The sequence below is a fragment of the Salvelinus sp. IW2-2015 genome, linkage group LG13 (assembly GCF_002910315.2).
Source record: "Salvelinus sp. IW2-2015 linkage group LG13, ASM291031v2, whole genome shotgun sequence".
NCBI lineage: Eukaryota > Metazoa > Chordata > Actinopteri > Salmoniformes > Salmonidae > Salvelinus > Salvelinus sp. IW2-2015.
In genome coordinates, this window is record NC_036853.1 from 23,642,521 (window position 1) to 23,668,990 (window position 26,470).

General features: G+C 42.8%; 1 protein-coding gene across 1 annotated transcript in view; it reads right to left on the reverse strand.

Annotated features, from left to right (window-relative positions):
• LOC111972342 (carboxyl-terminal PDZ ligand of neuronal nitric oxide synthase protein-like) overlaps window positions 1-26,470 on the reverse strand; it is a 260,880-nt gene that overhangs the window by 109,736 nt on the left and 124,674 nt on the right. Inside the window, exons 3-4 of the mRNA XM_023999365.2 lie at window positions 24,304-24,396; window positions 20,771-20,829 (exon numbers count right to left, since the gene is read on the reverse strand). Of these exons, the coding sequence (XP_023855133.1) occupies window positions 20,771-20,829; window positions 24,304-24,396 (152 nt within the window). The remainder of the gene's footprint in view (window positions 1-20,770; window positions 20,830-24,303; window positions 24,397-26,470) is intronic.

Below are 26,470 nucleotides of genomic sequence, written 5' to 3' on the forward strand. Positions count from 1 at the left end.
CGTTTAAAAAAAAAATATAAACAATTAAAAAATGTTCTGGGAGCTTCCCTTTCCATCCATGGGCATTACAGTATGGAACTTACGTCCTCAACCACGTACAGCAAAGTTTACTAAATGTGCGATTTCATTATCCATGTCTCGTTTTTTAAAACTTCTCCACAAGACAACTCCGCCGTTTTGACCCCTTCTCCCAACATGCTACGAGATCAAAAACGTTTGCTAGTAAAATCTCCCGCGTACTCTCTTCTGCTTTTCAAGGCACAGTACAGTCGGAATTCATGTCTAGGACGCGCGGCTTACCAATTCTGCTAGAGCGCTAACAAGCTATTTTGTGGCTTACACCCTTCGCCTGTTTGTCTCTGGCTTTCCTGGTGTGATAACTGATCATTTCTTCACTGTCTGATCTGTCTGTCTGTCCTTGTCTGCTGTCGTCCTGGTCTTCGTTCCTGTCTGGTTGCTCAGAAGTTAGCAGATTCTATTCTCGAATTCTCAAAACAAACTCATCCATTCTTTGGGTTGTGACCACTTATAGGAGCCAAAGCGAGTTGTGACACATGAAAATACTATTTGGGAATTTAAACTGCCTCTACATGGCCTTCGCTGCCTTGTGCTCAGCAATGCGCGTGTCAGAAGGCTCTACTGGCCACGTAGGTCATGGTATCTACCGGTTCACAGCATTGTTACCTTAGAAATTGCTATTGTTACGCGATTGTGCTGTTTTTAAACTTTCGGCACCTCCAAAAGTAACAAGCGCGATCGAAATTATAAAGCGACACCACCCTTTACCACAAGGAACGAATTTTTACAGAAAAAAAATTGTAATGTGCCCTATGTAAAATCTTTATACGCGAACCGTATACAGCTCTTATCTAGCCGACGTATACAAGCAAGCTAGTCGCGAATGGGCTTCAGAAATCGGGAGGCCTACAATCTGTAACCATGTAAGGCCTATATCTATGATGAAGCACTATCGCCTCCGCGGAGTTTTCTAGGCCTTCTCATGGTTTCCTAAAAACCCAATGTCAGACAGTTCAGCAAGATTAACATTCAAAGCGCGTATGTCCAAAAACAACTCTCGAGTTATGACTCGAACATAACAAGACCCAGACCAGATTGTTTGAGCAAAAATATATTGCCGATTAAAACTTCCTCCTAACTTCTCTGCTTCGTCAACGAGTGCGGATTGAAGATGATTATGTACAGGAATGGAAGACTGATACGTGTACAGCAGTTTGTACGATTGAAAGAGGCGAGAAACCATTACCATCCTGTTTTTTAACGACTTTACACCAAACGCAACTGCCGTTTTGACCCTTCCCAACATCTTTACAAGAAAAAAAACATGTTTTGCTATGAAAATCTTCCCCTACTCTTCTGCTTTTCAAGCCAAGTAGTCGGAACTTCAGAAGTCCGTAGGGACTAGCTACCAAAGTGCCTGCATAACCCAGAAAGAAGGCGCTGAGTTTTTGTCAAACCCTTTCTGCCTTGTTTTCTCGTGCTTTCCGGCGTCCTCCCTCTCTTTAAAACATGTCAGAAGTGTACAGCTTATTTCACCTCAACTCTGGCAAACACAACTATCATTGGACTCGATGAGACCCAGACTTAAACCAAAGAGTTTGAAGCAAAGAGAAATGAATATTGGATTAAAAACTTATTCCTCTAGAGCGGTACTCTCGCTTGTTCCACATGCGGAAGAAGCGTTTGAATCATGTATACGAACTTATGCTGTAGATTATACAGAAGAGCTCTAACTCTAAGAGTTGGGATTTTTTTCCAGCGGATTCTATAAACCGATCGGTTGTATTTTAAACTCTTCACCTACAAACTGCCGTTTTTAACCCCCCTTTGTGTTAACCCAACATTTCTACAGGAAAAAAACTGCTTCTCGTCTATGTAAAAATCTTCCCCCCTACTACTTCTGCTTTTTCAAGCAAGTAGTCGGAATTCAACAATGCCGCGCTATTCCTCGCTGTCGTTGCTATTGCCCAATCCATTAGTTAACCAAAAGGCCTATTTTTGATGATCAACGCCTTCGCGCTGGCTTTTCTGGCTTCGTCTCTTGTTCCGTACTAAAACATGTCAGCATACGCCTTAGCAGATCTCTCCCATTTCAATTCAAAACAACTATGACATTCTCTGACCACTAAGACCAAAGAGTTTGACAAAATACTATATTGGATTCAAAGACTATCCTTCCTAACTTCTCTGCTTGTCACCAATCGCCGGATAAGAAACGTTCTCCTGGTTCGTAGACTAAGCCATCAGAGAATTTGGAAGATCAGGATATGGAGACCTTTCACCGCTGTTCCTGGTTTTCCTCCTTACAGCAGTTGTTCTACTAACAATTGCGGATTACCATCTGCGTTCTTTTTAAAAAGCTTTCACCTAAACAACTCGCCGTTTTGACCCCTTTCCCAACATTTTACAGAAAAAAAATGTCTTGCTAATGCTAAAATCTTCCCCGTAGCCCTCTTCTGCCTTTATCATGTCTACCTTGGCAGTGGAGTCAGGGGAAATCAAAATCGGAGCCGCTATCACACCAGTATTCTGTAACCAAAGCGCTGGATTTTTGTGCTAAGTCTCCTTCGCCTGGTTTTCTGGCTCCCTGCCCTTCCGGTAAACTAAACAATGTCTCAAAAGTTAGCAGATTCATTCAATTCAAAACAAACTATCATTTTGACCACCCTAAACCAAAGAGCTTGGACCAAACTAATAATATTGGATCTCTTAAAACTTTCCGTCTAACTCTCTCTGCTTGGTACAAGACATGCAGCGTGAGCAAGGCTTTATTCCAGCTAGATGAACTTACAGGGTGTACAGCTTTAGTTTACTAAATCGCCTGCTTCATCTACCATCTGTCTCTTAACACTCTTCACAACCTACACACTGCGCAGCTCATTTGTATCCCCCCTTTTCTCTCGAGATCATTCGTTCTACAGAAAACAAAGGTTTGTTGCTATATTTGATAAAGAATCACTTCCCACTTTACACATCTTCGTGCTTTTCAAGCAAGTATAGTTCGCAGAATTCAAAATGACGGTGGCTACCGAATGTGCTGGGAACAAGAAGCTATTTTTTTGTAACCCTCTGCTCTGTGCCCCTTGCGTTCTTTTCTGCCATTGGCTCTCGGTAAAAACATGTCAGAAGTTAGACCAGATTCATCTTTCAATTCAAAGACAAACTAGTCATGTTTAACCACTCAAACGCAAAGAGTTTGACAAAAGCCTTAATATATTGGATTAAAAAACTTCCTCTAACTTCTCTGCCTTGTCCAAATGCGGAGAAGTTTGAGTCTCCAGTATGGATAAACTTGTACTTTACAGCAGTTTTACTAAATGCATTACCATCTCGTTTTTTCAAACTTTCACAAACAAAACTGCCGTTTTGACCCCTATTCCCAACCATTGTTACAGCAGAGATTTACCACAGTAGAGACTGTTTCGTGCCTATGGTAATTAGAAAATCATAGCCCCGCACGTGAGCTAACGTTTCTTGTGCTTCCTTAATTTAGCAATTGTAGTCGGAATTCTCCAAATCGGCGGCTACCAATCGTGTAAACCAAAGCTCATTTCCTCTCTGCTCTAACACCTCGCCCTCGGTTTCTGGGCTTCGGGTTTTTAAAAAATGTCAAAGAAGTTAGCAGACTTCATCTTCAAATTTCAACCAGAACAACCTATGGTTTCCCGTTTTGACCACTATTAACGCCAAAATGAAGCGATTCATGGACAAACGAGAAGAGGTAACTATAGTTTGGATCTCTTATAACCCCTCTTCCTCTAACTTCTCTCTTTGCTTGATCAACATGCGCTATGCGCAGCAGTTGCGTGATTTCGCAGTAAGGAATACTTAACGAGGCTATCAGATGACAGCAGATGTTTATCTAAAGTGCGTTCTTATTGCTACCACCCTGTTCTTTAAACTTTCACAAACAAACTCGCCTCCGTCTTGAACCCACCCCTTTCTGCGCCAAACATATTTTATCTAGAAAAACAAATCGTAATGTTGTCCTACTTGATGATATCGGAATGCATTCTCCATACATCATGCTCTCTGCATATCTACAACATAACAAGGATAGTCGGATAAAATTGCGCGAAGGATCTCTGTCTGTTCACTGGGCGCTTTACGCTCAAACTCATCGATATATAACCGACACAGGCGTACCTTCTTCTGTGACATATCCTCTTCCCGCATTGCGTTTTTCTGGCTTCGTAAAACTAAATCTCGAAATAAGTCTAAGACTCAATTCAATTCACAAACACACTAATCCCATTTGGACACCTGATCATACGCCGACAAATAACGACGATTGATGACATAAAGCCATATATACATGTAATGTGAATCCAAAGACTACACATTCCCTAATGCTTATAACCTACCTCGCTAAGGGATCCGATTCGTAAACATCCTTAATACACAATCATAGTGTGCCTGTCGTAAGGCCCTATGCGTCCACCGAAATACCAATGATGGCAACGAGATGGATGATACGAGGCATGACATCAGAGAGACTATACTAGCGTAACAATATCAGGCGAGATCTCAGTGTACTTGAAACTAGCTAGTCACTACAAGTTGTGAGGCCATCTGTTGTCTCATGTCTTAAACACTTTCACAGAAGAGCTATTATATTGACTATGCAGACTACCACGATTTAGACGCCCATTTGAACCCGCGCAATTATCACTTGTAGCAACGAGAATAAATAAGATAGTCTTGCACTTAAATGCTAAAAGAGAGGAAAATCTTCCCCTACTCTATCTTGCGCTTAATACTCCACAAAACGCCATAAGTGAGGATCCGAGCGAAATTTCTTCATAATATCTAGGAGCGTCAGAGCTACTTAGACCGCACAGGGTCTGCTAACCGAACGACTTTACTGTTTGCCTCAGTCATTCTGAGTGATATCACACTCGTGGCGCTCTCTTTCTGGCTTCATCAGCGAGTGATTACCTAGAATACACATGTCATGAATGCCTTAGACTTTATTCATCCTGTCAAACTTACAAATAACACAGAAACTACGGCTCATTCATTGACCAGCTAAACCCAAAATGACTTTGCGCACACGAAAAACATAATTGAAAGAGTGTAAACCCAGGACTTACTCTTCGCTTAACAATATGCTACATTCATGGGACCGCTGTGTCAAATTAGCGCTCGAATGACAGCGCGGTGTAGTATATCATAGTAAGGTAGCCGGTTTCAGCATTAGACGCAGACCCCCCACACCCGCTCTCTCACTCGTAGCGAGTTACGTATAATCAGACCTATAGCGAGTCATACTGCGATACGTATCGGTTGGATATAGCAACTTTCACAAACACAGACTGTACGATATGATATTGGACCCGTGACAACCTCTTACACTACAAAGCGGATTAATACAGAACACAATGAACAATGTATTTCTACTGCATTGTGCACATCAATACAATTGAAAAATAATCGACATTATCCCGCCTACTCTTCTGCCATTTTGACTGTCTAACATAGAGCGTCTAGGAGTCTCGAAGTGTCGCTAATATTATCAATAATAGCGGACGCTCGACCAGTGTATGCGATTATGACTGCTATACCCACTATCCTCCCACCTCCACGCGCTATTTTCTTATGTACACTCCTTCCTAATCTTATATCTAAGTGACCAAATCTTCCCGATTATATATAACTAGTGATACAGACAGATATAGACAAGGAGGGGCTGAGCGCGTTTCTTATTCTACGTCAATGTCGAGCGTAGACAACAAATACAAAGTCAACTTGTGGGGACCACCGGCGGGCAACTTAGCTCCATAAAAACTCAAATGAGTTTCGACAAAAATAACATTGGGACATGAAAACCCTTCCGTTACATAGATCTCCCGCGTGCACTACGATACTTATTAGAGCGAGAGTAGCAGTTAAGTCCTTCAAGTTTATCGTAGACTATACGATTTAAACAGGCGAGTCAGTGGAATCTAGACGCATGGACGCAGACAATTATACATGACTGACGAGAGGATTTATGTACTTCGTCTCAAACGATTACAACAAATCAAAATGCGTGGTCACAGCTTTTGAGTACACCCTTTCCCGACAACATCGGTGATACGATCCCAACAGCAATGAAAATTAAACAACTCTGCAAAGGTCACGTACGCTAAAGTCGCAGAACACTTCGTCTCGTCACAGAGCTCACTATATACCCGGTGCTATTCTTCAGGCAAGAAAGTCGGCATTTCAAAATCATATTCTAGGCGTGCATGCACGACACCAAGTGCATAGTAAGAAACATCAAAGAAGGCTATTTGTGTACCTGAGAACTCTATCTTCAACAGCGAAGCTAAATTAGTTCTATGATAACGGACCATGTCAAGGAGATGTTAAAAAAGCGAGATAGTCATCTGTGTGACGAGGAAGATATTCTAGAGATTACAGCGACAGATATCAACAATGAAGACAATAAGCTGTGACATACACGCGTATTATGGCGACCAGCGTTAAACCGAGAAGAAGAAGCAGAGAGTGTAAGAAGTCTCACAAGACACGCGAGAAGCTACTATGTGAAGATATGCGCGTGAGATTAAAACGACTCGATGTACTCGTGCCAAGTAGTCATAATCTCTCTATCATGACATCAGAAGCTGGGAAGAGTAACAAAAGCGGGAACGAGAGGGTTTACAAGCACGTACAGCGAAGGAGATGTAAGGGCAGAATGATTACTATAGTGACGTGTAAGCGATGGCAGTGGTTAATTAGAGACTGAAATGAGCTAGACAGTACGCGACTTAGGGTGAGTGCTGATCTCGAAAACAACGTACATCAAACGCGCAGAACTAGGCAACGACTCTACGCGTGTAAGTCATCTACACTCAGTATACACGTACAAAGCAGAAGAGCGTACTCTAGATTGCGAAGACGTGTCGTGACCCACATATTAACCATATATATATCTCCAATCTGGACGCTATCTCTGTTATATGTCTTCTACATCTGACTTTCTATCTTATATGTCTCATAATGAAGTCTTCTCTTATTGAAGTCGGGTATATGATTATCAAGAAATCTATTGTACGTGTTTGCCGCATTCGTACACGTGGAATGCTAGCACAATGGTGCACCGGTCATAAAGTACAACCTACTATACTGATAAAAGCAATTAAATTATCCTTTGTGAAAGAGCCGATGCCCATACGGAGCCTGATGGTATTACTTCGCGAGTAAAATGACTATACTGAGAGCCCTGCACACAAATGATACGAACCTGATAGGTCCAGAGAAAGTGTTCCGCCACGAACAGCCAATTAGATTTATTCTAATATCATCATTCACCACATCACTACCTATCTATAATTTTACCCCACAATCTACCGCGCAGCGCTAAATCTGTCAGGAAGAGTGATGAGTGCGTCAGTGCTATAATTTGCGCGATATAAAAGACACGATTATGGCCATACGCTTTAAACTATCTCGCTCGACGATCCTGTAACACTCATCAGAGAGAGCCAGCGATGTATAAGGAAGTGTGCATAGTGGATGTCTTAACCGTAACATTAGACCAAGGTGTATCAGAGCGCTCATGTGGTTATTATCTACAGGTTATACAGGGATTGATGTACACACGTATATACATACATCACACATGCTCTGTCTTATAACATATCTAACAAACTATCCTAGCCGACAGAGTACTAACTATCTTGTCCATCGCTGAACATCTTACCCAATACACGACAAGGATTGACTGCACATCAAACACGCAATATCAATTAATTACAAGGGATACACAACAATGCTAACCTATAAAATCTATAAGAGTTAGAACTGAGACAATTGATCAGTTTAACATTAATCATGAATACCCGATCCACTAACGAATTCCACACCATCAGCATTCTGACATATCTGGCGTTATTCACACACTATAGCCACATGGTAAACTCAGCGAGTCTGAAATCACATATACATTCATTCACCAACTCAACAACCGCACTACCCTTCCTCTTCTTCTTTATAAGACATTTGAAGTACCTTTATACTTTTGGAAGTGTAATGTTTACTGTTCATCTTTTATTGTTTATTTCTCTTTTGTTTATTATCTATTTCACTTGTTTTGTTTACCATGCCAATAAAGCCCCTTAAATTGAGAGAGAGAGAGCGAGAGAGAGAGAAAAAAGGGTACTAAACAACTTGTTGGTGCAGAGGCGCTGACAAAGCTGATATATGTTCTGTGGCTATTCCATTCCGTGTAACAGAGATACCATAAATTATGCTAGGTAAGTAAAACTGGGCTGTTAAGGTTCATGGACTAGTGGCATTTTTAGAGTTGATCAGTTTCAGGGATTTTCAGATATAATCACAGCCATATTTCACAGTATGTGCTTCATATGACACTTAAAATAAGATTTTTCTCAAAAATATATTGTCCCATACTATAATCTATTATAATACTAGAATATATGTCTGCCAATAGCTACCACTGACTGACGGTGTTACTAGAGTACACTGTTAACACCCTCCATTATTGGCTTACACCATCTGTGGTCCCTGGGAGGTGAGAGTCTGGGTGTTTTACCCCGTCAGTGAAGAGATACAGTAATGTACTGTAGGGCTCTGATCTGTGATAAGAGAGAGGGTGTATGTAAATAAAGCAGACAGTTTGTTRGTCTAAGCAAGATTACACGGTGAGATTATCTTGATRAAATAATCATGGTGGCATTAAGATCACTGGAGAATCCTGTACACACACACATACACACATCCATCTCATTTCAGGAAACGCCTCTGTGAAAAGTGTCAGTATGTTTACCTTTCATCTCTGGACGCTTATAATGTATAAACGCGAACACAGTTGGTGTCGTAAGTATTCAACCSCCTTGGATTTCTTCACATTTTATTGTGTTACAAAGTGACATTAAAATGCATTTAATTGTAATTTTTGGCAACCATCTACACAAAATACTCTGTAATGTCACAGTGGAAAACATTTAGACATTTCTTACAAATTTATGAAAAAAAAAGACAAAAAAAAAAGTTTTCACCCCCCTTGAGTCAATACAAGTAATACATTCAATAAATAAAAACGTTGGTAGTGATTACCGCTGTGAGACTTCTTGGGTTAGTCTCTAAGAGCCTTCCACATCTGGATTGTGCAATATTTGCGCATTATTCTTWAAAAAATTATTCAACCTCTCAAGGTGTTGGGGGTCATGGCTAGCCAAGCAGATTTAAGTCCAAACTGTAACTTGGCCACTCAGGAACATTCATTGTCTTCTTGGTAAGCAACTCCAGTGTAGATGTGGCCTTGTGTTGTAGGGTATTGTCTGGTGTAAAGCAGACTGAAGCAGGTTTTCCTCTAGGATTTTGCTTGTGCTTGTGCTTCCCGTTTCTTTTTATTATGATAAAACTTCCCAGTCTTTGCCGATGTCAAGCATTCCCATAACATGAGATAGCCACCAAGCATTCTTGAAAATAAGGAGGCAGTTACTCATTGATGTGTTGTGTTAGATTTGCRCCAAACATAAGGCTTTGCATTTAGGCCAAAAAGTGTATTCCTTAAAGTCCCCAATGGCCTCATGGTGACATCTCTGAYCAGTTTCCTTCCTGTCCTGCAGCTCAGTTCAGAAGGACAACTGTATATTTGTTGTGTCTGCGTGGTTTAATACATCATCCACAGCATAATTATTAACTTGACCAGGCTTAAAGATATTCAATGTCTGATTTGTTATTGTTAGCCATCTACCAATCACTGCCCTTCTTTATGAGCTCCCTGGTCTTTGTAGTTGAATCTGTGCTTGAAATGCAATACTTGAAAGAGGGACAGATGTTGTATGTATGGGGGACAGACAAATTGTGAATTATGGGGGACTACGGGGGTCTCAGAACCCCTGAATGAGACATGAGTCCACCCCTTACATGCTCAGGTAATCTACTTTTTGAAGTGATTTGTTTGACAATAAGATGAAAACATCCATGACTGGTTGTGTTCATGTCAAATTAAAAGGCAATAAAAAACATTTTACCGTTAAATGAAATGTCTTTACTATTAGGCCCATAAAAACATTTAGTGCACAGAGTGAGTCCATGTAACTTATTATGTGATTTGTTAAGCCAAATTTTACTCCTGAACTAATTTAGGTTTGCCTTAACAAAGGGGGTAAATACTTATGCAACGACTATATTTTAGTTCTTTAATTTGTATTCATTTGTAAACATTTGTATAATTTTATTGTAACTTTGACATTATGAAGTATTTTGTGTAGATCACTGACAAAAAGATCACAATTAAATCCATTTCAATCTCACTTTGTAACGCATCAAAATGTGAAAGAAATCCAAGCGGGGTGAATACTTATGATACCCACTGTTTGTGGAATGTTCACTTCTTTTGAAACATGCGTAGCGCTGAAATATGTACTTTTGTTGTAAACAACTTACTGTATCTGATTACTCGTCACACGCTGGTTCCGGTATGTCACTGCAATAGACTAGGGTTAGTGAGAAAGTGTGGAACAATAATCAAAGCTTGATCAAAGGTATTTATCTACACTGCCCCACCCACCCTTTTAATTCTGTTATCAGGGTGTGGTAACCCCACAAACACAATAACAAAACCGCGTGTGTGCGTGTGTGTGTGTGTGGTGTGTGTTTCTGTAGCCCAGTGGAAAGCCATGTTAGCAGGCTTCTGGCAATGCACTCTGGGAATTAATCTGTTCCAGCTCCTTCACTTCCTCTCTGCTAATCTGAAAGTAATTACTCTATTAGGAAAATATAAAAAGAAACACACACACACACACACACACACACACACACACACACACACACACACACACACACACACACACACACACACACACACACACAATATATCACAGAGAGAGAGAGATCAAAGAAAGAGAGAGAAAGAAAGAGAGTGAATCTATGAAGAAGAAGCCATAAAATAAAATAATGATATCAGCTGACATATTTGACAAATGCTTTTAAAATGTTTTGAAGAGAAGAGAATAAGTCCAGGAGCTCAGGATCAAATATAGACCTGTGTGTCAGAGGACTGACAGAATGATGATGGCTTTCCTGGAAGGCATAGTGAGTTCTAGAAATATACTGTATATCCTGCCCCTGTGATGATGTGTACAAAATGTGCATGTTTCTCTCTGAGTATATGCGTTTGTCCATGACCATTGTGTGTGTGTGTGTGTGTGTGTTGTGTGTGTGTGTGTGTGTGTGCTGTTGTGTGTGTGTGTGTGTGTGTGTGTGTGTGTGTCGTGTTGTGGTGTGTGTGAGAGAGTTTTTTGTGAATGTGGTTATGATGTGCATGTGTGTGTGTGTGTTGTGGTGTGTGTGTGTGTGTGTGTTGTGTGTGTGTGTGTGCGTGCGTGCATCCAGAAGCACAGAGTGGGGGCTCAAGTTCTGGCGCGTGTGTGCGTGCATGCGGGTCCTCATGTACCTCTCCGCATGGAGATATCTGCCAATTCCTCCTCAGCAATTACATGACAAAAGGTCGCGTACACAGCAAGCATAACAAAGTCAAAATGATGAATTAGTGATATAAAACCTCAGCTCTGCTGACCAGCTACTCTGCTATTTGGCATCTTAGGCATCTATTATGATATGGCTGGACATGGCCAGAGGTACTGACCACATAAGTAGATCCTACACTACCTATAGAAATGCTACACACACACATTTCTCTCTGAGAGGCTGCCTTGGAAGTGTGGAGGCTCAGGCATGCACTTACAAACAATCTATAGCAGAAGGAAAGTAAGAGTGTTTTGTGATTGTTGGTAGCGTCTTCCTCCATCAGGACAAACACAACAGCAGGGTGTTCTGCTTATGAGCCGATGTCTGAGAGAGTCTGGTGAATCAACACACTGATGAAGACTAGAGAACTCTGCAGACTGACTACCCTGTTTGTTTTTACATCACGTGCAGGGAAGGCACTACTGTATCACACACTGACCCGAACATCACAACCACCACAACACACACACACACACACACACACACACCACACACAAACACACACAACACACACACCACACACACCACACACACACACCACACACACACACACACACACACCTACTACTTAACAACAGGAGAACAAACAATTTATACGTTCTAAAACAGCTTGCAGCTTCAATCTCCTGACAGAATAACAAATTCAGCGTGAAGTACCCCCCACTCTGCTCTCCTCTGTAGCCCTGAGGCAGGCTGTGCTAGCTGCTAGCAAATACATATATGATGTAGAGTCCTGCATTGGGCCGGATATCGGTGGTTCCCCGCAGTTGGCCTGCAAAATAATCTGCTTTTGTTTGGAATGAAAACATTATTTCAACCCGTGGGTCAACTTACGGTTCAGAACACTTATATTGTCGGTAAAAAATATTTTAAATCAAAATATATATATATTTTTTTGCAAACCTAGGTGCTTGTTGTGTTGCATAGGCTTTCATTAGTTAAGAAGGCTAATTAGAAGGCCTTTTTTCAGAACAATTTGAGTTGTTGATATGCCGCATCTCATTATGAAAGTATCGTTCAAAATGTATTGCATGGTTTCAATTTATCCAAATATTGAATAGACATGCAGACACATTTATTGATGCAGGGAGGGGAATAATAACCTACTAGGCCTACTCTGGTACCATAAAAACATTATTTGCCGGGTCACGATTCGGCTCTCTGAACAATTCTATGCGAGTGGATTGGGTTGGGGATATAAATCTGTCCTGATGTCGGTATCGGGCGGGGCTCGGAATTGATGACACCGGCGTGGGGAGGGTGAGGCTCCAAAAACCCGACTGAGATGGCCATTGCAAAATGTAGATTTTTGTGGTCAATTAACCATTTCTTTGTGAATTGTGATGTGTACTTGGGGTTATTGTCCTGCTGGAAGATCTACGTGCAGTCAAGTTTCAGCTTCCTGGCATGGGCAACCAGGTTTTTGGCTGAAATGTCCTGGCACTGGCCGTTGACCTTAACAAAGAAAAGTTGGGGCGGCAGGTAGCCTAGTGGTTAGAGCGGTGGGCCAGTAACCCAAAGGTTGCTGGGTCAAATCCTTGAGCTGACAAGGTAAAAATCTGTCGTTCTGCCCCTGAGCAAGGCAGTTAACCCACTGTTCCCCGGGTGCTGAAGACGTGGATGTCGATTAAGGCAGCCCCCTGCACCTCTCTGATTCAGAGGGGTTGGGTTAAATGCGGAAGTCACATTTCAGTTGTACAACTGACTAGGTTACCTTAAACAGTGGAAGCAAAATAGCCCCTTAACATCAATGTCAGGCGTGTGCGTACTTGTGGTGAAGTCAGGTGCAGGAGAGCAGAGAATTGTGAACAGGCGCACACTTTATTACGGCAGTAGAGATATACAGATGGACGCAGCTGCGTCAAAAACCTCCTCCAGCCAACAAGGCAAAGTGTATAGCGCGCACAAATGTCACACAACATAAATGTATGGCAATGTAGAACAAACGCTTAGCCTAGTGCGTACAACACGTAACACAAAAAATAATTACACACAAAGACATGAGGGAGAACAGAGGAATAKATACATGTAGTGTGATTGGGGAATGCAAACCAGGTGTGAATGGAACAAGACAAAACCAATGGATAATTGAAGAATGGAGCGGCGATGGCTAGAAAGCCGGTGACGTCGAACGCAGAATGCCGCCCGAACAAGGAGGGGCCGACTTCGGCGGAACTCGTGACAATCAAAGATCCACCACCACAGTAGATCTGTTTTTTTTCTCTCACAATAACGCATATTTCTTTCGAGCGAAAACCCACCACTGGTGTSCATAGTCAAAGAGCTCTATTTTAATAGATAAATCAGGGGGTTGTAACTAGATAGTTTGTGTCACGGTGTGCGCTACTGGTTGAAGGTAAGTCAGGTGCAGGAGAGCAGAGATGGGTGATAATAGGCGCACTTTATTCATATCCAATGAAAATAGCAATATACGCCCAAAGTACACGAAACGGTACAAAATAACCAACACACACGGGCCAAACACAGACCCGGTGCTAACCAGCCTAATACGGGCTACAAGTAACAAACAAACAATTTCACACAAAGACATGAGGGGAAACAGAGGAATAAATACATGATGTGTGATTGGGAATGAAAACCAGGTGTGCAGGGAACAAGACAAAACAAATGGATAAATGAAAAATGGAGCGGCGATGGCTAGAAAGCCGGTGACCTCGCCCGCCGAACACCGCCCGAACAAGGAGAGGAGCCGACTTCGGCGGAAGTCGTGACAGTTTGTCTGTAGTCCTCTCCTGTCATAGCCCAGTGTCACGACAGAGCCACCAGTAGTATTCTAATAACTGATTTACTGGAATACAACTGTTCCTACAACTGTTACTTGCTGGCTTTGGCATGCACCCTCAATTGGTTTAACAGACTGTGTGTGTGTACTCATGATTAATACTTCAGACACTGCACTGTATTTCTCAAATTTCTCATCAAATCTGTCTGAGCCTCCAAATCCCTGCACGCTGTGTGTGTGTGTGTGTAGTTGTGGTGTATTGTTCTAGGGGCCTAAAACTGCGCCTGGCAACCTTGATACCTCAGCGAACTTGAGCCCCCACTCTGGCATTTTGACACACACACACACACCACAACACACACCACACACACACACACACACACACACACACACACACACACACACACACACACACACACACACACACACACACTCCAGTCTCCAAAGAAAAAGGTACGGACTGGTCCATTTCCTCAGAGGTAATCCTGTGATTTGGACTAATACCACAGTCTCTCATTATGCCAGTGCTGAAAGACACACACACCCACACCCCGCTGCCAAGAGGATTGCTGGCTGCCGCAACACACAGATGAACTTCCTACAAGGTCACTAGAACTTCCTACAACAGTCTCCTTCACAAAGTCTTTGAGTCACAGGGGTAGCAAAACCTCTCCTAGTTAGTTCGGGTGTGGAGGCTTTTGTTCTACCCCTGATCTGTACTAAATCAGAGATTACGACACTGTAAATATTTATCCCTTTGACATTAGACCAGTGGTGGAAAAAGTACCCAAATGTCATACTTGAGTAAAAGTAAAGATACCTTAAAAAGAAAATGACTCAAGTAATAGTGAAAGTCACCCAGTAAAATACTACTTAAGTAAAAGTCMAAAAGTTTTTTGTTTAAAATATACTTAAGTAAAAGTAAAAGTATAAATCATTTCAGATTCCTTATATTAAGCAACCCAGACGGCACGATTTTCTTGTTTTTTTTTCATTTACAGATAGCCAGGGGCCCACTTCAACAGTCAGACATCATTTACAAACGAAGCATTTGTGTTTAGTGAGTCTGCCAGATCAGAGGCAGTAGGGATGACCGGGGATGTTCTCTTGTTAAGTGCATGAATTAGACAATTTTCCTATCCTGCTAAGCATTCAAAACGTAACGAGTWCTTTTGGGTGTCAGTGTCACTACCGTCGTATGAATAATTAGACCAAGGCGCAGAGTGAGTAGAGTTCCACATTTTAATGATAGTGAAACTTCCAAAACAACAAAGATATAACGATCGTGAAATACGTAGCGCACATAGGCACTCATACAAAACAATATCCTCATAGCAGGTGGGAAAAAGGAAAACACAGTATGATCCCCAAATAGAGTGGTAACGATATATCAGCTGCCTCCAATTGGAACCAATACACACACACCAACATAGAAATATAATACCTAGAAACCCCCTAGTCACGCCCTGACCTAGTCAGCCCTGAACCCCAATGGTTTCTCTATGGTCAGGGCGTACAGTACCCCCCCCAAAGGTGCGGAATCCGACCGCAAAACCTTGAACTAGAATGGAAGGTTAGGGTGGAACAGAACGTTGGTGGTGGCTCCGGTGGCGGACGTAGCGCACCGCTCAGACACGCGGATCCAGCCTGACCCGGCTGATACACCGTGCCGGATGTGAGGCACCGGTGCTAAGAAGCGACTCCCGCTGGTACGACTGACCCGTGCACTGACTGGTCACCGGCGGAGGAAGGCTCCGGGCCCATGGAGCAGGACTGGATGCTCGCGATCGCCTGGACTGGCGCACCGCACATGTAGGAGAGCTCCGACCATGGAGCGGGCTGGACACTGTGCTGGGACAGCTGGCATCGCGCCGAGTGGAAGGCTCCAGCCATGGCACCGGCGCAGGAACTCCGGCCGCCTGACTGTCACTGAAAAGCTCTGGGACCAGTGCCGTTGCTGGAATGCTCCTAACTGTGAACCGTCGCTGTCGAAGCTCTGGACTGGTGAACCGTCGCTGGGAGCTCTGGACTGTGAACCGTGCTGGGGGTTCGGGCTGTAGACTGTCGCTGGAGACTCCGACGTGTACACACGCACTGGTGGACAGGTGCGGAGCCGGCACAGGATGTACCGGCTGGGGAGACGCACTGGAGGCCTGGTGGTGGAGCCGGCACAAGGGTGCACCGGACTGGTGACACGCTCTTCAGGGCGAGTGCGGGAGCCGGCACAGGACGTACCGGGCTGGAAGCATGCACTGGAGGCCTGTGGCGTGAGCCGGCCAGGTACACCGGACTGATGACACGCTCCTCAAAACGCCTGCGTTGCAGCATACTCCTAGGCACATCTCTCTCCATAATTCCCCTCCCCTCAAACTGCTCCATCGACTCCAGACGGTTCGTGTCTGCTCTCGGGCTCGCGGCTGACCGCCCTTGTGCCCCCCCAAAAACAAACATTTGGTCCTTGGCGTTTGTGGCCGCGGACCCCGGCGTCGTCGCTGTCCTCTTTACTCCTCGGCGACTCCCCGCCAAGGAAGGTCTCGCATCCACCTAGTATCTCTTCCCATGACCACATCTCCTTCACCTCCTGGGCACGCTGCTTGGTCCTGACTTGGTGGAATATTCTGTCACGACCGTCGATATAATATGGACCAAGCGCAGCGTGAGTAGGGTTCGCACATTTAAGTAGTGACACTTCCAAAACAACACGTGAAATATAGTCACGCCCTGACCTATTACACCATAGAGAACCTGAGGCTCTCTAATGGTCAGGGCGTGACAGTCAGGGAAATGTAAGGAGTAAAAGTTACATTATCTCTTCTTTCAAGAATGTAGTGAAGTATAAGAGGTAAATGTTGTCGAAAATATATAAATTAGTAAAGTACAGAGTGACCCCCAAACACTACTTTAAAAGTAGCACTTTAGTATTTTACTCCAAGTACGTGTTACACACCTTGCATTAGACAAATGACCAATGTGATTTTATTGTAGGTGTGGATGGCTCCTTTCATTGCCTGTTCTTTGTTTTAAATACAGTGTATGACATCATCTGTGTAAGCAGGCATAGGCTGTGGCAGTCATGAAATTTTGTCAAGAAAATAACTGCCTGCCTCACAGTAATTGACCGTTAATTAACATAACCATTTAGCATCTCCTGGCTTCCACGCATAAGCCACTGATGCAGACCGTTGGAACATCTACATTTTAAAAGTATAATAAATCCATGTAATGCGTGCATTCGGAAAGTATTATCCCAGCATCTTTTTTTCACATTTTGTCAAGGGGTCTGATAATATCATAGACAAAGGACACGTGATGTTTTATTATAGGTTGATTGGCTCGCTCTTTCATTTCCTGTGTCTTTGTTTTAAATACAGTGTATGACATCATCTGTGTAAGCAGGCATAGGGCTGTGGCAGTCATGAAATTTTGTCAGCCGGTGATAGTCAAGCAAATAACTACCGGTCTCACAGTAATTGACCGTTAATTAACATAAACACAACGTAAACACAAAAAATACAACATAAACACAAAATGTACTGTAACATTTTGTTACGTTACAGCCTTATTCTAAAATGGATTTCATTGTGTTTTTTCCTCATCAATCTATACACTATACCCCATAATCACAAAGCAAAAACAGGTGTTTAGAAATGTTTGSAAATGTATTAAAAATAAATACAGAAATATCACATTTCCATAAGTAGTCAGACTCTTTACTCAGTATCTTGTTGAAGCACCTTTGGCAGCGATTACAGCCTCAAATCTTCTTGGGCATGACGCTTCAAGCTTGGCACACCTGTATTTGGGGAGTTTATCCCATTCTTCTCTGCAGATCTTCTCCAGCTCTGTCAGGTTGGATGGGGAGCGTCACTGCACAGCTATTTTCAGGTCCCACCAGAAATGTTCGATCAGGTTCAAGTCCGGGCTTTGGCTTGGCCACTCAAAGACATTCAGAGACGTGTCCTGAAGCCAGTCCTGCGTTGTCTTGGCTGTGCGCTTAGGGTCATTGTCTTGTTGGAAGGTAAACCTTCACCCCAGTCTGAGGTCCTGAGCACTCTGGAGCAGTTTTTCATCAAGGATCTCTCTGTACTTTGCTCCGTTCATCTTTTCATCTTTCATCTTTCCCTTGATCCCTGCCACTGAAAAACATCCCCACAGCATGATGCCGTCACCACCATGCTTCACCGTAGGGGTGGTGCATGGTTTCCTCCAGACTTGACGCTTGGCATTCAGGCCAAAGAGTTCKATCTTGGTTTCATCAGATCAGATAATCTTGTATCTCATGGTCTGATAGAATCCTTTTAGATGTCTTTTGGCAAACTCCAAGCAGGCTGTCATTATCCTTTTACTGAGGAATGGCTTCTGTCCGGCCACTCTACCATAAAGGCCTTTCTCCCATCTTCAAAGAGGAACTCTGGAGCTCTGTCAGAGTGACCATCGGYTCACCTCCCTGACCAAGGCCCTTCTCCCCCGATTTCTCAGTTTGGCAGGGTGGACAGCTCTAGGAAGAGTCTTGGTGGTTCCAAACTTCTTCAATTTAAGAATGATGGAGGCCACTGTGTTCTTGGGGACCTTCAATGCTACAAAAAATMTTTTGTGTCTTTTCCCAGATCTCTGCCTCGACACAATCCTATCTCGGAGCTCTACGGACAKTTTCTTCGACCTCATGTTTTGCCCTGACATGCACTGTCAACAGTGGAACCTTATATAGACAGGTGTGTGCCTTTCCAAATCATGTCCAATCAATTGAATTTACCACAGGTGGACTCCAATCAAGTTGTAGAAACATCTCAAGGATGATCAATGGAAACAGGATGAGCTCAATTTCGAGTCTGAATACTTATGCAAATTAGGTATTTCTCTTTTTACTTTGTAATTGTGGGGTATTGTGTGTAGATTGAAGAGTGTGCAAAGCTGTCATCAAGGCAAAGAGTGGCTACTTTGAAGAATCTCAAATCTCAAATATATTTAGATTAGTTTAACACTTTTTTGSTTACTACATGATTCCATATGTGTTATTTCATAGTTTGATGTGTTCGCTATTATTCTACAATGTAGAAAATAGTAAAAATAAAGAAAAACCCTGGAATTAGTAGGTGTGTCCAAACTTTTGACTGGAACTGTATGTGTGACATTTGTTTTGATTCAGAATGGATCATTATCATGCACCTGTATCGAAACAGAGGCAGCGGAAAAAAAACATGTCATTTTTTGACACCACACTACCAAAAAGCAAGTTCTGCCGGCTCTAGTTTTGCCTAAACTTGATTAGTGTCCAGTCGTGTGGTCCAGTGCTGCAAGGAATGACCTAGTTAAGCTGCATCTAACCCAGAATAGAGCGGCATGTTTTGCTCTTAATTGTAATCTGAGGGCTGATATAAATACTATGCATGCCAGTCTCTCTTGGCTAAGAGTTGAGGAGAGACTGACTGCATCACTTCTTCTTTTAATAAGAAACATTCATGTGTTGAAAATCCCAAATTGTTTGCATAGTCAATTTACACACAGCTCTGACACACACACCAGACATGCCACCAGGGGTCTTTTCATAGTGCCCAAAACCAGAACATATTCAAGAAAGCGTACACTATTATATATAGCCCTAATTGCATGGAACTTCCTTCCATCTCATATTGATGAAATAAACAGCAAACCTGGTTTCAAAAAACAGATAAATCAACACCTCACGGCACAACACCTCTCCCCTATTTGACCTGGATAGTTTGTGTTTATGCATTGATATGTAGGCTACGTGTGCCTTTTATTTTTTTTATGTAGTTCTGTCTTTGTGCTGTTCTTGTCTAATGATGTTCTGTATTATGTAATTCTGTATTATGTTTCATGTTTTCTGTGGACACCAGGAAGAGTAGCTGCTGCTTTTGCAACAGCTAATGGGGATCCTAATAAAATACCAAATACCAAATCTATGCACTTAAATAGAGAATGGAGGACGCTTTTCCCCGTGGTTAATTTTCATGCCAGTCAGGTAGTCTATACTCCTGTTGTAAAGTGGAGCAATGTGCTTAATATTAGGAAAGTTCGAGAAATAAATATAGTAGGACTAGCTTTTGGCATGCTGATGGGATCGTCCTCTTTTTATTAGTGGCCTTAACTCTGTTATCTCCCACAATTGCATAGCCTGTAGAAATGTTGCTCAACATGAGCTCATGGGCTCTCATGATGTGTTTTATTCGATTTTCAAAAATATTTGAGTTGATGTCAGAGTGATTAGAGGGACAATGGAGTGCTGAGTACCAGGCAGTTATCAAGTTTGGTAGCATGCTAATGACCAGCAGCAGCATCAGAGCTTGGAGAAGCACAATTACCGTGACTAAAGGTCATGTGGAATTTGACTGCATTCATGACTCGTGACCGCCGGTGTGGCGGTAATACGGTCACCGCAACAGCCCTAGTTARGACACTAGCTGTCACCATAGCAATCACCTAGGCCCCGCCTTGACCTGACATGCCCTCTGTTGGGACAYAATTACTGCTGTAAGATGGTGTTGAAGAGGGAAGTCTTACCTGTAAATGGGATCCTGCATTACCATCATCTTACTCTCATCCCACGTCCACTCCTTCTTCTGTGGAAAGACAGAATAACACTGGTTTAGTGAGGAGTGTGTGGAAGAGAGTCCGCCAGGGGTTTGTGTGTGTTAGGGAAGTGTGTGAGAGAGGCTAAGGCGGAGTGAGAGGAGGTCAGGTCCTCTGTGAGGTACCTTTACACCTACATCAGACACTTTAAAATGAGGCTGTCGCCACTAACTACCACTACTGTAATTTAACATGGTGTCTCGGATTGCCATGGTAATTAACTTTGACCTTGCTYGGCTGGATGTTGGGCTCAAGGACTGGAGATATTGATTATACTGAGCCAATCGATCCACAATCCACAAGGTGAAAACAGCAGTTATCTAGCTGTGATGTTCCATTTAGATATTCTGACTCTCTTGTCTCTTTTGGTCTCTCTCATCTTCTTCGCTCCCTCTCTTCCTATCTTTCTTACTCACCAGTCGTTCTCTTTGGCCGCTTCTTTTTCATTTGCTCTTTCTCTAGCTCTTTCTCTCATTCTTTCAGTCTCTCTCTTTCTCTCACTTGCACTCTTTCTCTCACTTTCACCTAGCTTTCTCTCCCTCTTGGGCTCTCTCATTATCGCTCTCTGTCTTTCTCTCTTTCTCGCTCTCTCTTTCTCATTCTCTCTATTTCACTCTGTACTGGGCTTCCTCCCAGTTTACTGAGATAATATACATGTCAAAAGGAGAGCGATTGGATTTATTTCTCCATTTGATTTTCATTTCACCACCAACACACTATTTCCACGCAAACATTTCTATTTTCATCCCTCCATTCTGTGAGATGTAAATGAGGCAGTATCTGGACGAGTTGACATTTCATCCCTGGCCAGAGAGCAGGCTGAGAGACAAAGCAGCCACAACCCAGAGCCCCATTCAAACCACAATACCTTTACATTTAAGTCATTTAGCAGACGCTCTTATCCAGAGCGACTTACAAATTGGAAAGTTCATACATATTCATCCTAGTCCCCCCGTGGGGAATGAACCCACAACCCTGGRATTGCAAGCGCCATGCTCTACCAACTGAGCCACACGGGACCGTGTGGCTCAATACCTTTCATTCCCTGTACAGCTCATAATAACAATACAAACACCAGTTCACTCCAGCTGTTTAGAATAATACAACCAGAGCTTCTGGGTCTGGCAGAGGCACTTACTGTCTGCTTAGAGGGTCTCACCAGAGTGTGAGGCACTTCTCTCTTTTTTTCCCACTGGGGTTATCGAGGGCAATTATCCTTCACGGTCTAGTGGTCACTTCCTCTATTCCGCCCTTCCTCCTCTCTCTATTCCCTTTCTCTTCCTTCTATATTCTTTCCTCCTTTCTTTATTCCCTCCTTCCTCCTCTCTCTGTTCTCATTTTCCTCCATAAGATGGGTCCCATATGATGGTAAGGGCCTCGGTCTGTGTGGACTCTAAAGGGTAATCCATTCTGCACTGGAATGACTTTGATATAGAAGACTTGCTGGCAGTTTGTGTTCAAGTATTGGGTCTCATTCTCCCACTCCACTGACTGCATAATTAAAGCCACATCCACAGAGTTTTTTTGGCTAGGATGTGTAGGGAGGTGAGATATAGGCCATTGGACCCCCGAGGAGTAGATAGGCCGGCGCACGCTCGCGGACATGGAAGCATCCATTGGCATTTAGAGTGGGATAGAGTGGAGAAATGCACAGCACACACACACACGCATGATTTGTCCTTTTGTGTGGTCTAACTTAGAGGTGTGCCCTGGAGGACCACTAAGAACAATGAAGGCCTGCCTGTAATCAGTGTGAGGGAGGGGGATATTTATACCCAGGCCACATACCTCCTCTTTGTAGCCATCCTCCACCTTCCACCCACCCTCTGCTCCTCACCATTGTTAAAGGTTGTTAAGGCTTGTTAAAATGTTCTACAGAGGCTAAATGCATTACAGGTTTCTATAGAGGTAAGTGGGCTTGGCAACTAAAACCCTCACAAACTTTTACAGATATACAATTGAGAGCATCCTGTCGGGCTGTATCACCGCATGGTACGGCAACTGCACCGCCCGCAACCGCAAGGCTCTCCAGAGGGTGGGGCGGTCTGCCTGACCGAGAGACTGAAGAACAGCTTCTATCTCAAGGCCATCAGACTGTTAATAAACAGCCACCACTAGCATATTAGAGGCTGCTGCCTATAGACATAGACTAGAAATCACTAGCCACTTTAAGAAATGGAACATTAGTCACTTTGATAATGTTGACATATCTTGCATTACTCATCTCATATGTATATACTGTATTCTATACTATTTTACTGTATCTTAGTCACTTTAATAATGTTTACACATCTTGCATTACTCATCTCATATGTATATACTGCATTCTATACTATTCTACTGTATCTTAGTCCATGCCGCTCTGACATCGCTCGTCTATATATGTATTCTTAATTCCATTCCTTACTTAGATTTGTGTGTATTGAGTATATGTTGTGAAATTGTTAGATATTAATTGTTAGATATTACTGCACTGTCGGAGCTAGAAGCACAAGCATTTCGCTACACCCACAATAACATCTGCTGAACATGTGTATGTGACCAATACAATTGGATTCAATTTATAGCCTTCAGTCGCTGCTTTGAGCCGTATCTAACGGATTTGTACAGTCCTCTCTTTAGAAAACACTGTCTGGAGAGAGGAAAGAAAGGAGAGAGAGAGGAGAGAGAGAAAAATGAGGGAGAGGAAAGAAAGGACCATCTCCATACAGGACTCCAAACAATGGACGGTCAAGGAAGTTAGGAGAGTAGGAGACATCTGCTGAATACCAGTGGCTTCTTTATGCTTGTTTGCATACTAGGGATTATGACTGTACTTCTAGCTTGGCTTTAATAGTGAACTGTAGTAAAACTGAGAGACAGGAGAGAGGTCACCCAAGGTAATCCCAGTCTAACTACTGGCAAGATTTATAGTAAACCTAGCTCAGTGTAGAACTGCTATAAAGAAAGCTTTATAGAAATTAGACGGAGAGAGAAAGACGGGGTGAGTGGAATAGGGGGCGCATTTTTAGCAAAGGACGGATTTGCTCCTGTCCTGCACTCTACCTTGTCTGTTTATCAGGGCACAGGTTCACTCCTCTCTTCCATTCTACCCTATCTGGAGCGGTATTTAGCAGGGCACAGATTTGCTACTCTGCCACTCTACCCTGTCGGAAACATTAGTTTAGCCAGGCACATATTCACTCCTTTCCTTCACTCTACCATGTCTGGAGCTTTATTTAGCAGGGCACAGATTCGCTAATCATTCTGCTGGTGACAGGATTTGAATTCCACTCACTCCTTAAAATCCCAGGATATGACACATCTCAGTAATGGCTGAGTGGGCACAGTTTGACAGAGGAGGTTAGAAACAACACAACACCCATCCACTCTACTCCCTGCCCCTAAGCTCCAGACAGTCACAAATGTAAAGATATTAACAGGATGCAAAAAATAAATAAAAGACTCACTATAAACAGACTCACTTTTTTCTTTTTTCTTAGTGCCACCTTCACTCCATCCACTGAGACTATGATGTTGACCTTCTTCTTCTTTATGTTTTTCACTTTGAATTCATACTGTGGAAAGAAAGATTGATTAACATTAGTAACGATATAACAATTAGAGATGAATGGATGAACTTTTAATTAGAGAAGAATGGATGAACTTTTCAATGCTAGTTCGGGATACTATAGCTATCACATTTCACATTGGATTTCTTAACTATGAAAAGGTAAGAAGTGTTTTTAATTCTGGTGTCGCTCTGCACACACAAGCTTGTTAGCTAGCTAGCTCTGGTCTAGCTCTGGTCTAGCTCTGGTCTAGCTCTMGTCTAGCTCTGGTACAATGTTAAGCCAACTCTGAAGTTCAAAGACAGTTCAAAATAAATGGCAATAGAAACAAAGGTAAAACACATAGTTTGCTGTCATTTCAGCTATTTGATGTYATTGTGTGTTAGCTTTAGTTGGCTAGTTAGGAGCGGGAAAGAAGTAGCTAGCCTGTATGGCAATGTTTTTTGCTTAGAACAGTAGTCACCAACCTTGAGTCGAGATCACTTTCTGAGTTCAAATGCAAGCCGAGATCTACTGTTCAGAGATGTTTTTTTACATTACTTAAAAAAGCGTACTGTAGTAATGAGGTTTGTGCAGTAGACTATAGGCCCAAAACAATATCACCACATATTGGCCTTTGTCACGTTCCTGACCTGTTTTCCTTGTTTTTGTATGTGTTTAGTTGGTCAGGGCGTGAGTTGGGGTGGGCATTCTATGTTATGTGTTCTGTGTTTAGGTTCATTGTCTATTGGCTTGATATGGTTCTCAATCAGGGACAGGTGTTTTACGTTTCCTCTGATTGAGAACCATATTAAGGTAGGTTGTTCACACTGTTTGTGTGTGGGTGATTGTTCCTGTGTCTGTGTCTGTCGCACCACACGGGACTGTTTCGTTTGTTTAGTCTGTTCCTGTTCGTGCGTTCTTCGTGTTATATTGTAAGTTCACATGTTCAGGTCTGTCTACGTCGTTTTGTTGTTTTGTAGTTATTCAAGTGTATTTCGTGTCAGTGTTCGTCTTGTTTAATAAATTCATTTATGTCTTCATACAACGCTGCGTTTTGGTCCGATCCCTACTCCTTCTCCTCATCCGAGGAGGAGGAATTAGACAGCCGTTACAGCCTTGCTTGAATTGCCCTGCTAATGCACTGTTGTTCTTRTCAAATCAAATCAAATCCAATTGTATTGGTCACATACACATGGTTAGCAGATGTTATTGTGAGTGTAGCAAAATGCTTGTGCTTCTAGTTCCGACAGTGCAGCAATATCTAACAAGTAATATCTAACAATTCCACAACAAATACCTAATACACACAAATCTAAGTAAAGGAATCGAATAAGAATATATACAGTACATATAATATATGGATGAGCAATGACAGAGCGGCACAGCGAAGATGCAATAGATAGTATATAATACAGTATATACATATGAGATGAGTAATGCAAGATTAAAGTGGCATTATTAAAGTGACTAGTGTTRCATTTATTAAAGTGGCCAACCATTTCAAGTCTGTATGTAGGCAGCCGCCTCACTGTGCTAGGGATGGCTATTTAACAGTGTAATTGCCTTGAGATAGAAGCTGCTTTTCAGTCTCTSGGTCCCAGCTTTGATGCACCTGTATGGACATTGCCTTCCGGAAGGTAGCGGGGTGAACAGGCAGTGGCTCGGGTGGTTGTTGTACTTGCTAATCTTTTTGGCCTTCCTGTGACATCGGGTGCTGTAAGTGTCCTGGAGGGTAGGTGGTCTGCCCCCGGTGATGCGTTGTGCAGACCGCACAATCCTCTGGAGAGCCCTGTGGTTGCGGGCGGTGCAGTTGCCTTACCAGGCGGTGATACAGCCCGACTGTATGCTCTCAATTGTGCATCTGTAAATGTTTGTGAGGGTTTTAGGTGACAAGACAAATTTCTAAAGCCTCCTTCCTCAMCGCCGTTGAGCCTTCTTCACTACACTGTGTGTGTGTGTGGACCATTTGAGTTTGTCAGTGATGTGTACGCCGAGGAACTTAAAACTTTCCACCTTCTCCATGGCTGTCCCGTCGATGTGGATAGGGGGGTGCTCCCTCTGCTGTGTCCTTAAGTCCACGATCATCTCCTTTGTTTTG